We start from the raw sequence: 12,531 nt of genomic DNA, 5'->3' as shown, positions 1-12,531 counted from the left end.
AAATTTGTGGTACGTAGGGAGTCGTGTCCGTTATTTTCTGATGAAAGAGAAAGAGTAATGGTTTCATTTAAGTTTGCTGATTCCCAATGTTGGGTACACTGTTTGATGTGGCTTTGGGAGTGGGGGTTATCATTTGGAACGTTTTGTTCTTTTAATTGCTTTAATCCTTTCAGATTTTTGTTGGCTTTTGGTTATATGCTTGCTTCTTTAAAGAATGAGTAAGAGAGGTATGATTCTCCTTTTCCATTTCTGATCCGTTTCTTCTGCTTTCTGTTTAATCTTGTACTGCTTTGTGAGATAATGGGTTTTGAGAAAGAGAAAAAGGATAAGGTGGATTGGTCTTATGATTGGGTAGGGGAAGATGTTAAATCACGGGTGTCACTTTTCTCTGATGAGGCGGCGGTGAGGGAGGTGGATGTTAATAAAATAGTGTGGGTGGGTTCCGGAGTGAAAGTAGAGTTGTTACCATGTAGTGTGGATGATAGAGTTTATCACCGAGAGTGGGGGTTTGGGTTCTTCTACATGCATAGTTGTGTGCTTGAGGAATTGCGGGTTAGGCTTCCGTTTACGGAGTTTGAGTGTCAGGTTCTTAAGCAGCTCAACTGCGCTCCATCACAGCTTCATCCCAATGGGTGGGCGTTTTTGCGATCGTTTGAGGTTTTGATGGAATTCTTAGAGGAGGTGCCTTCTGTGGATCTATTCTTTTCTTTATTTCAAGCTAAAGGGGTGTGGAAGGGGGGTTGGGTGAACTTCAATAGTACTCCGGGATTTGGGATTTTCAAACTTTACATGTCTTCTTTTAAAGACTTCAAAGTGATGTATTTTAAAGTCAGGAGTTCAGAGGAGGACTTCCCGTTTTTTATTGATGAAAATCTTGCTGAGAAGTTTCCTCTATTTTGGTTCTCGGAGCCGCAAAATATACTCGGCCCAGAGGTGATATCGCCGAGGAACGAGTGTCTGATAGAGTTTTTGGTGGAGAATGTTGATCGGAAAAATTTGATATCGATTTATGAGTTGCTGAAGTGGGAGGAGGATAAAGGTGCTGTTGTAGAGTATTTGGGTGAGTTTTTAGGGCTTATGTTGATGTCTGTCTTTTTTTCTGAAAAGTCTAACATGAATTGTTTTTTGTAGGTGGGAAGTATCCTGGCGTTTCTGCTGCGTCTCTGAGGACGCGGTTCAAGAATAAGAATTTGGAGAAAGAGGTATCTTCATCTAATGCTGAGAAGGTTGTTGGGACTGGCGAGGTTACGCAGCCTCGTCAAGGTCGGAGGAAGGTGATTGTGAAGAAAAGAAAGAAGTCCAACCTTGTGGATTTATCGGATGATTCTGATGAAAAAGAGTTAGGTGTTCCTCTGGAAGAGATACATGCTTTTATTGGAAATCAAAAAAGGCTTCACGAGATTTCTGAACAAAGTGAGGCATTTTCGGTTTGGGGAAAAGAGTATCCTTATATGGCTGTTGTTGACGAGTATTGCCAATCGTCGGCTGATGTTACTCTTGCAAAGGAAGTTGGGGATATGGCTATTGGGCAATATATGCAGGTAATAACCTACTGACTTTTCCTTAATTTTCCTTTGGTAGTCTTATGAGTTTTGGTTTATTTTGTTCTCTAGGTGGTTGGGCTGCGTCTTGCAAGTCTTGGGCGCAGCCAGGAGTTGAAATATAAGGGGGTTGCTGCGGAAAAGGGGGAGGTTTCTGTTTTGAAGGAGGAGTTGGTTAAGTGTAAGGGTCTTGCTGCTGAGCTTCAAGCTCGTTTGACTGAGACCGAGAAGTTGCTGAAGGAGACTAAGGAAAGTTATTCTAAGGATGTGGAGGATTTGAAGAAAAAGGAAAGTGATCTGGTGAACCTGCAAAGTCGTCTGATTGAGGTTACTGCTCAGTTTAAGGATATGGAGAAGAAAAAGGCGGATGAGATATTGGATTCGTTTGTTGAAGGTTTTGAAAGGGCAAGGTTGCAGGTTAAGTTTTTGGTTCCGGATGCCGATCTCTCTGGCATGGATCCTGGAAAGATAGTGCGAGATGGTCAGCTGATTGAAGATGATGGTGACGCAGAAGATGAAGCCGATAATGTTTAGCGTGATTTGTTAGGAAACTTTTTTGAATTTGTTTTGCATATGTAACAGTATAGCCCGTGCTTTTTGAACTTATCTTGAATTAACTTGTTTGAATTTTGAATTTGATGCTTTTTATAAAAGCTATTTGTGATTGTTCGGATATTTTTCCGAGTTTATTGGTGTTGTGGTTGATGATGTTATCTGATGAATGTAGTTTGTAGATTTGCCGAGTATTGGCATTTGTCTGAGCTGTATTGATAGATTGATAAGATCGATTTTATTTGATAGAAAAGAAAAAATAAGATAATATATGTCTCCTATGTATTCGGAGTTGTTTTGAACCTTTTACATACAAAGGTGCAGGTAGGCTAGCCTCGTTAAAATCTCTCCAAGCAAAACCCTTTGGGATAAAATCTTGGTAGTAGGAAAAAGAGTACAAGCCTGTCCCTGTCTTTTAACTATAAAATTTCTTTAAGGAAGACACGTTCCATGTATTAGGCAAGAGTTTACCATCTAGTGATTCTAGCTTGTATGCTCCTTGGCCGAGTGCTTCGGATACTCGGTATGGGCCATCCCAATTGGCTGCTAGCTTTCCATGTGTTGGTGGTTTCCGAGCAGTTTCAGTTTTGCGGAGGACTAAGTCTCCTTTAACGAATGATCTGTTTCTGACCGACTTGTTGTATTGTCGAGCTATGGCTTGCTGCGTTGCGCATTGCTTCAAGGCGGCGAGGTCTCTAACTTCTTCAATGATGTCGAGCTCGGATCTCTGAGCTTCGTCTTGGTTGTCGATATAGGTTCGGATTGAGTTCTGGGAGATTTCCAGGGGGATCATGGCTTCTGATCCATATACCAGCCTGAATGGCGTTTCCTTTGTTGATGTTTGTGGGGTGGTGTTGTATCCCCAGAGTACCTTGGGTATTAATTCGGCCCACAGTCCTTTGGCGTCATCTAGTTTTTTCTTTAGTGCATGCAGGATGACCTTGTTTGCGGCCTCAGCTAGTCCGTTTGCTTGAGGATGTTCAACAGAGGCAAAGTGTTGCTTTATTTTGAGATTCTGCAAAAAAGATTGGAATTTTTGATCGGCAAACTGGCGACCGTTGTCAGTTGTGATATGTTGAGGTATGCCGAAACGGCAAATAATGTTTTTCCAAACGAATGAAATCATTTGTTGTGATGTTATTTTTGCTAGAGGTTGGACTTCAACCCATTTGGAGAAATAGTCAATTCCGACAATAAGAAATTTTACCTGGCCTGGTGCCGTGGGGAATGGTCCGAGTATATCCAAACCCCATTGGTTAAATGGCCAGCTGATATCTGAATGATGCATTTGCTCGGCAGGGATGTGTATCAGTGGTGCGTATCTTTGGCAATTGTTGCATGACCTTATTTTCTGTTAGCTGTCCTGTTTCAAAGTCGGCCAGAAAAATTCGGCTCGGAGGATCTTTGATGTTAGGCTTCGAGCCCCTGTATGTGTGCCACAGATTCCTTCATGTGCTTCTGCTAATGCTAGGAAATTTGACTTTTGCTGATATGAGTAATTATCAGTATTTTTTGATGAGTTTAGAGTTACAAATATTTTATCAAATACCTTTTAATTTCTAAGTTACTAATATTATTTATATTAGTAACTCGTATATATATATATATTACTTGTATAATAATATATTCAACTTTTATAATTATTTATTTAAAATATTTATAACTTGAACCGTTAACCAAAATTTGACACCTGCCCCTTACCTTGCTAAATTACCTTCCATTGAATTAAACCCTTTCTCTAATCACCACATCCATTATAATCAGCCGACCATTCCTTGGAAAAAGGAAAGGAATAGAAATGTGGAATCACATAAAGCAATGGTGTTTCATTAAACATAACATCACCACCAATTAATATCATTTTCTTGTTTTCATTCATTTTCGGCCAAAGCCAAGAGAAAACCGTGAATCAAATTAAACCTATGGCACGTTAATTAAGATTATTATTCAATGAATAATAATTTTCTTGGTTCCTTTCTTTGGCTTAAGCCATTAAGAAAACAAAGATTAATAAAAGCCAAACGTAGCTTATGCATGCATATATAAATATATAAACATGACACATAACCTATTCTATTAAATCACCAAAACATCTTTGTTTCATATTTGTTTCCTTCATCATCGAACTCATAAGAAAGGAAATAAGGAAAGGAAAGGCTGAACCTCGTAAGGAAGAAAACCGTAACTCCACTAAAATTTTCGACTCCAATTTTTTGTGATTAGTAGCTCCAATAAAAAATCTAATCCGATAAAAGTATTCGTATCTTTCTCCTTTATGTGTTGACATCATTTTTGTCCGGTAGAACGGTGACGTAGCTCCCCTTTCTCTTGAAGTTCAGCCCTTTAGTGTTCTTGGTAGAGGAATCGATTTTTGACGTTTTCTTCTTCGGCAGCTCGATCAAAAAACTTTTTCGAAACTTTGAGTATTTTAATTTCATACGGAGGTAGGATTTCGGTAAATTCTCAATAATTAAATCTGTATTGAATAAATGATTTGGTGTTGTGATTGATTATTGAATGAGTTTGATTGAGTTTATATTGAATTTTTGCAATATATTGATATATTTGTGAAGTTCATGGCTTGACTGTAATGAAACCAACAGAGACCGAATTATTTTGAAAATTTCTGGTTGGAATGTCATTGAGGATCAAGTAAAAAATTGGTGAGGTTTGATGGCTAAGAGATAAAATTAAAAGTTACAAAGAATCGATGACCGATCGAAAACGGATTAAAATACAAGTAATATTTTGAAAGAAAAAGGTTCAGGGTTTCGATTTTGGTATGAGAGGGAGATTAGTAATTAAATTTTATTTTTGAAAAGTAACATTGTATTTGTATATAAAAATCAAGGTAAAATTTTGTAATTGTATAAGTTTTCAAGTATTTTGAGTAATAAGTAAATTTCAAGAGTAAAAAGAGTATTTTATAAAAGTTCAGGTTATTTTTATAAATATGAAAATAAATGAGGGTTCAAATATAATTTTATAAAATATTGAGGTTAAAAATATAATATTAAAAAAGTTTGTGATTTAGAAAGTAATTAATAAAAATTTAAAATAAGATTTTATAAACTAAATTTTAAAAGAAGATTATAAATATTATTTTAAATACTTCTTTAAAATTACTCATTTATATTAAAATAAATCATTATTATAATTAGTATTTATTAAAGATATTATCTTGTAAGAATATCATAATGTGTATTATTAATGATAAAGCAAGCAAGTAGAGTAATCCTAAAAGTTTTAGAAAAAGGCATACTTAATTAAAGAACTTTATAATTCTTTTCTATAAGACACTTAGAGAAAGGCGAGAAAATAATGCTAAAATAATTTATATTATAGAGCAATAGAAAAAAAATATTAAAGAAACCTCTACCACAGGAGAGTAGAGAGCAAAGATTAATAGAATCTAAAAGAATTCCTGCCATAGGAGGGCAGAGTACAGAAAAGAAAAGAAAGAAAGAAAGTAAGAAAGAGAAAAGGGGATAAACAAAGATATTGTTTGGCATTGAGAACGAGCTGAGATGACTGTGTACCTGCTGAAAATGAGCAGAGATATGGTGGTGAGTCCACTGAGATTTGCTTCCAGAGATATATCGGCCAGTCCAGGGGATGGTCGCACTTATAAGATAGAGGTTGCTTACAGAGGTTATCGATACATACATTGGCTAGAGAGAGCCTCACCTGTAAGACTGAGGTTGCTTACAGAGGTTATGTTTGCATACATCGTCTCAAGAGAGTTGCATCTGTAAGACAGAGGTTGCTTACAGAGGTTATGGCACTGAAAACCAAACTCAGACAAAGGTTGTTGAGTTACGTCGGGAGTGGGTCGAAACCGACAGATGAGCCCATTACCTGCATTAGGGATAGACATGCATCATGATTGTTTGAGTATATCTTCTATGAATTCTGTTTTCTATGATTGTGTATGTGTTGTGTTTGTTTCTCTTTATGTTCTTTAGTTATTGTGTTTGATGCATGATTTGGTTGTTGCTGCTGACTGGGTATACTATTAAAACGGACTTAACTATACTAACAACTCCCAGTTCTTACCACTGCTCTTCCCCTTCAGAAGGAAACAGAAACTCTAGTTAAGATCACCCCTATATATACGAGGACTCGGAGAAGGATATGAAGGTGATAGAGATCTCGTCTTTTGGCTGTAATGATTGATCAGAGACAGTAAGAGTTGATAGCGTGTTTTGGGTGGGGCCTTCAGTTTGGCGTAGAAATTTTGGTTTAGTCTCTCATTTTTGGATGGATCCACTGAGAGATTAGGAGCTATAAATACTGGCTAGGCTAGTTTCGGGCGCTAGCTTAGGGGATTCCTATATGGACTAGGGCTCGGAGTGTTGATTATGTATATAGTAACAAGATGTGAAGGGCTGTACGCTAACTTATGGCATATATGACAGTACCTTTATATGTATGTATGATCTATGATACATGTTATGTATATATATAATGTTGGCCTTGTGTAAGTTTTACCTAATTCCTTTATATGGCTTGTGTATGTTTAATTAGCTGCCCTCGCAAATCTTTTTATAAAATAAAAGTTTTCTAAAAAATTTGACAGTGCGCTAATGCGATTACAGACTTAATAGTAAATAGTTAAAGTTTTGGGTAAGTAAGTTGGTGACACTCGATTTTCAGTATGATCATGACGTACTGGAAATTGGGTCGTTACGATAAGAGTTTATTTTAAAAGTCCTGTAAAAAGAATATTTGACTAAAAATTTTTGAAAAATAATTTTTTTATATTTTTAATGTATTGAATATATTAAAAATTTAAACGATTTTTATTATTATACTCTTAATCTATATTCTTAGAGCACAAGTTAACTAAATTTATAATTTAACTAATTTTAAATGATGTGAAATATTACTTTTATTACTTAATAATAATGTATTTTTTATTTTATTAAATTTTTTATATATACATTTTATTATTACCGATTTAAACAGTTCTACCAATGACCCAACAGTTGAACCACTGATCCATTGATCCAATAGTCCGATCGGGTCCCCACCCCATCCCTGTCACGGGTCTCCGTTTATTTTTTCCTGTGAGGGAGGCAGATACTTGCGAGTATCTATGGATATTATTAAGTTTAAATTTTTTTTTAAAATATTAACACAACCATAATAAAATCCTATACAATTTAACAAAATATATCAAATCAAACACAATTTAAATACAAATTTAACATAATAACATTCACATAAAATTTTCAACATATAAATTAAAATAAAATGAATTAGAGTTACTTACACGACTTATATATATATATATATATATAAAAGGTTATTTAAGTATATTTCCTTTTCCGAGATTTTGTGGGTCCTTTTTAGCCTCTCTATCTCAGATAATTCCTATCGGTGCAAGTTTTTTTTGCCATCTCTATCTGTCAGATATGTTATGGATTTTTATGGTATTCTTATTATTTTTTATTCATATAAATTTTATTTTTCTATCTTTTATTACACTATATTTATGTTTTGTGTAAAATTTTTTTATTTAACTTTATTCATATGACTTACCTTTTATTGTATTTTTTTATTCATATAATATATATTGTTGATTTTTTTATATTATAGTCTCTTTACTACTCAAATCTTTCATGTATGCAATTGTATTCTTTTATGGAATTTTTAGTTTCTCATTTATATGAATTATTTTTTTTATTCTTTACTATACTTTATTTTTGTTTTGTATAAAATTTTTTAATTTTTTATTCGACTCTATAAAACTTATAACGTATATTATGTTTAATTATTACAATTTTTTTATAATATGAATTATTAATCCCGTTAAAAAAGATAAAGTAAATAAAAAATTAATCATAAGTAACAATAAAGTCATAAGTAATAAAAATTTATAGTCTAAAATAATACTAAATAAAAAAATATTGAGACTACTAGAAAACGTATAGAATATTTTCTTTTTATTCGACTTTGTAAAATCTGTCATTGTTATTCTTGTGCACTATTTATTATTGTAATTTTTTATAATATAAATTATTCATCTTGTTAAAAAGAAAAAATTAAATAAAAAATTAACTATAAATAATAAAATCATAACTAGTGAAAAATTTGAGTCTAAAATAATATTATAAATAAGATTATTGAGAGTACTAAAATAAGAGTATGCTATAAAAAGAATACTAAATTAATATTCTCACGTTAATACTTAAAATTTTAAAAAAATATAACATATTTGATGAAATATTCTTATGTATATATCTATAATTTATATATTTTTTTAATAGAATAATGAGTAATAATAAATCTCAAAAAATAAAAGCAACATGGGACACGAACGTTACTACAATTTATCCAAATATGCTTGGATCAAGTTGCTATACTGCAATGTAATGGAACCACTTTTACAAAAAAAAAGTTAGAAATATGCTTTATCTCAATTTAATAGAAAAATTGAAAGACAATATGATAAGAGTCAATTAAAAAAATAGGTGGGACAATATTAAAAAAAAATAGTTAATATGGTACAAATTTTTTGGCAAATAAATGAATTTAAGATGGACTAAACATATTATTGATACACCAAATGAATGGTAGAATAAAAAACAATTGATATGTAATAGTTTATTATTAAAGTAAAAGTTTTAAGTCTATTTTTTATAATAAGTGTTGCATTGATTAGTTGTATACATATAGAAAATTTTCTATATAAAAACCTCAAAAAAAAAAATTTTTTTAAGATGAGTTAACTATATTATTACAAATTTACTTGGGTTCCCTTATTTGAGATATTACCTAATAACATAGAAGAAGATGGTGATGGTGGCAGAGCTTTAGTTAGACAATAGAAAATCATATCCCCAAACTTTTTATTAAAAAAAAAATTTAACTTTAACATGAGATATTTGAGTTTAATCTTTATCTCTTATATTTGTTGAATAAATTTTAAAGGCCTTTGTTGGCTTCTTTAAAGAAGACATCAAAATTTTTCATTCTATTTTTAAAAAAATAAAATTAAATCTAGAAAGATTATGTAACAAAAAAAGATAAGAATTGTAAAGCCCACATCGGTTGGAGAGGGGAACGAAGCATGCCTTATAAGGGTGTGGATATCTCTCCCTAGCATGACGCGTTTTGACTAGTGAGTGTGGGGGGCTTCGGCTATCATCCCTATCGTCAAAGGTAAAACCATGAGGCCTTGTGTGCCAAAGCGGACAATATCGTGCTAGCGGGTGGTCTGGACTGTTACAGATGGTATCAGAGCCAGAACCCGGATCGATGTGCCAGCGAGGGCGCTGGACTCCCTTAGGGGGGTGGATTGTAAGGCCCACATCGGTTGGAGAGGGGAACGAAGCATGCCTTATAAGGGTGTGGATACCTCTCCCTAGCATGACGTGTTTTGACGAGTGAGTGTGGGGGGCTTCGGCTATCATCCCTATCGTCAAAGGCAAAACCGTGAGGCCTTGTGTGCCAAAGCGGACAATATCGTGCTAGCGGGTGGTTTGGGCTGTTACATAAGAAAACTCTAAATTCTTGTGGTTTGTCCAAGTTTGTGAACCCTATGTTGATTATAATGAAATTGCATGGATTAGATTGAAATTGTGTTGGTTAGGAGTTGAATCAGCGAATTAGAGTGCTTGGAATGGCTGGAATTATTGGGTTTGATTTGGAATCTTGGAAGCTTGAAGTGTGGAGTTTTGAGCTTAGGGAAGAATGGACCAAGATATAATTTTGGTTTCTCGTAGTTAATATGTAATGTCGCATGAAAACTTAAGCTAGTTAACCTTAGGATAAGTTGAATTATGTGATTGGTGCGTACTTAGTGGATAAAGTTAACGGATGTTGAATGGATGTGAATTGTAGTTGAAATGAGTAAGTGGTATTGAAGAATTATATGTTGAATTGATGTGGTGTAGTTTGAGTTGATGGAATTATTATGTATATACATGAATGTAGTAAATAAGATGTTGAGTTATGATGAAGTGTTGGTATTTTGGGTAACTAAATAATTGATGAGTAATGAGTTGGTGTTTGATGAGTTATGATAATGTTTGAGATGGTTTTGTTTAGGATTGAGTTGAATTTGATTTAGGAAACTTGAGTTTTAAAGTTTTGGTAAAAACAAATTTTTAACTAACTTCGGCGGACCATAACTTGAGTCTCAGATTTTGGATTTGAATGAATTTTGTTTCAATTTAAAGATTATAGAAATTGGATTTTTGTAGAGGAATTTATGGATGTCGAAAGTTGGGTACAGAAAATTAAATTTGACTAAGTTGCAGAAAAGTAAGATTTCTGGTGTGCGTGTGTACGCATGCTATCGTGCGTACGCACAGACGAGAGCGTATGGTTGAGCTCGTGCGTACGCACGAGGGATGTGCGTACGCAAACTCTGAGAATTTGTAAGTTGTGCGTACGCACACTATGATGCGTACGCACATATTAAGAAATTTGGGTGGTGCGTGCACACGCATGCATGATGTGTATGCACGATGCCCTATTTTACACTAAAACTTTGTTTTCACTGTTTGACCTTCTCCGCAAGCCTGTAAACTTCCGAAACTACTGTTTTGATGAGAATTCACAATTTTGAACTATCAACTATTCCTCTAATTTTTCAAACCTCTAAAAATTCTGTTTAAGGTCTAATAGCTAGTGTTTAGGTATTTTGGGATGAGTAAGAGTCTACTAGTAAAATAAAAGGGATAATTTATGTTTTGTATTTAGAGCTGGAGATTTAGGGTTACAGAATACTGTGGGTAGGTTAACTAGAGTGGTTTAGTGAAGTGTTTTGAATTGATTAAAGAGAAGATGTCGGAGTGTAGAGAAGATAGGGTTGCATAAATATATTTTAAATTTTAATATTAACAAACTAATTTTTAAAGGAATAATTGTTTCATCTGAGCACTCTTTCTTGAAAGTACAACCCCAGGAGAAGGTGGAAGGTGAGGATCCCCTTCTTTGTTCCTCTTGGTATTGTAAAATCTCCTCCAGCGAGATGGTGGGAGATTAGGATCCCCTCCTTTGTTCCTCATGGATATATGAGAACGTTCCTCCTAAGTAAATGCAAGGGTGTGGTTTGCCCCACTTGCTCCAGGTTGGTTAGTATTGAGGCTCTCCGGGTAGATGCAAGGGTGTGGTTCACCTTACTTGCTCCGGATTATAATGATTTGAGCTTCCTGGGTAGTAGTAAGGGTTGTAGTTTGCCCCACTTGCTCCAGGATGGAAATTTTAAATTATTTGCATCTCATTCCTTTGACCCTATGTCGTAAGTGTGGCTGGACACTTATACCTTTCTGGATGATTATGAGTTTTTGAGCTTGGGGATGTGTACACATAGGGATTGTTCAGGGTTAGCTACTAGACATGTCGAGTTTGGCTGGATAACCGACAGATGAGACTCATCGGCCATAGGGTAGACATGCATCATGTACATTTGTATGACTTGTTTGAGTATGCATACTTTGGTTTGCCTAATTGACTATCCATGCTTATCTGCTATTTGTTCTACTGGTTGTAATTGCATTCTATCTGTGTTTTCTTTGCCTGTCTTGTATGTCTTTATAACTAAGAGATCCCTCATGCTAGTGGAGGTGACGCTTTGGGTAGTTCCACTGGTGATTGGGAGGTTTGGGTCGATAGGAGATGAAGAGTTAGATTAGAAACAAAATTCCTTAGATAGAGTACTGGATTTTTGGTTTAGTATAATCTTTAAGTTAAAATCTGAGTGTCGGAGTTCTAGGAATGCCTCTGACTTTTTCGGGATCTTATATATTATCTATGTGGGCACCTCTACTATGCTGAGAACCCCCGGTTCTCATTCCATACATATTTTGTTATTTTTCAGATGCAGGTCGAGAGACATCTTATTAAGTGTTTGGAGAATTCTCGGTGGAAGCAAAGATTTCACTCTTGGGTTATTATATTTTGAGTTTAGGCTATGTATATATGTGTATATATACTCTCCACGGTATATATTGAATTTTGTCCCTCTTAGAGGTTGAATTGGAGAATAGGTGTTTATCTTGTAGTTTGAGTTATACTTTTGGGATATATATGTACACTCTGGCCGGCCTTAGCTTCGTAGGTCGAGTTTGGAGTTTGATATCTATACCCTTGGAGCTTTGATCTGTATATTTATGTTTTTAGCCTTCTTTTCAATCTTGTTTATCCTTCCTTTCTTTTTCGTCTATCTGTTTTTCGTGTATTTGATCGTGAGTGACGCGATTTTCTGTTTCGCTTGCTTAGCTTCTTTTTCAAAGCTCCTAGCTATATTATCCTTGTTATATATGTATGTATTTTTGTTTTTAGAGGTCGTAGTTCCTCACCACCCTTGATTTACGTCCTAGGCGTAAAGTTCTGTGTGGTAGGGTGTTACACTATATAAGCATTTTTGGATTTTGTTACATAAAAAAATTAGTAACGATTTTGTTTATTATACCTATTCATTTTA

At 34.4% G+C, this 12,531-nt stretch overlaps 1 protein-coding gene across 1 annotated transcript; it reads left to right on the top strand.

The window, feature by feature from the left end:
- Window positions 1-300: 300 nt before the first annotated feature.
- Window positions 301-2,075, top strand: LOC148562574 (uncharacterized). The gene is made up of 3 exons (XM_088489674.1): window positions 301-1,060; window positions 1,132-1,541; window positions 1,614-2,075. Exons 1-3 carry the CDS (start codon window positions 301-303, stop codon window positions 2,073-2,075), a joined length of 1,632 nt encoding a protein of 543 aa, XP_088345800.1.
- The last annotated feature ends 10,456 nt before the right edge of the window (window positions 2,076-12,531 follow it).

Source organism: Arachis ipaensis, chromosome B6, assembly GCF_059453495.1.
Source record: "Arachis ipaensis isolate K30076 ecotype BB chromosome B6, ASM5945349v1, whole genome shotgun sequence".
Taxonomy (NCBI): Eukaryota; Viridiplantae; Streptophyta; class Magnoliopsida; order Fabales; family Fabaceae; genus Arachis; species Arachis ipaensis.
This window is presented reverse-complemented; position numbering and strand designations above follow the sequence as displayed.

Excerpts from the sequence above, each read along its gene's own strand:
- LOC148562574 (XM_088489674.1), top strand. The coding sequence starts at position 301 with ATGGGTTTTGAGAAAGAGAAAAAGGATAAGGTGGATTGGTCTTATGAT. Across the intron at positions 1,061-1,131 it reads TGCTGTTGTAGAGTATTTGG|GTGGGAAGTATCCTGGCGTT; the intron begins GTGAGTTTTTAG and ends TGTTTTTTGTAG. Across the intron at positions 1,542-1,613 it reads CTATTGGGCAATATATGCAG|GTGGTTGGGCTGCGTCTTGC; the intron begins GTAATAACCTAC and ends TTTGTTCTCTAG.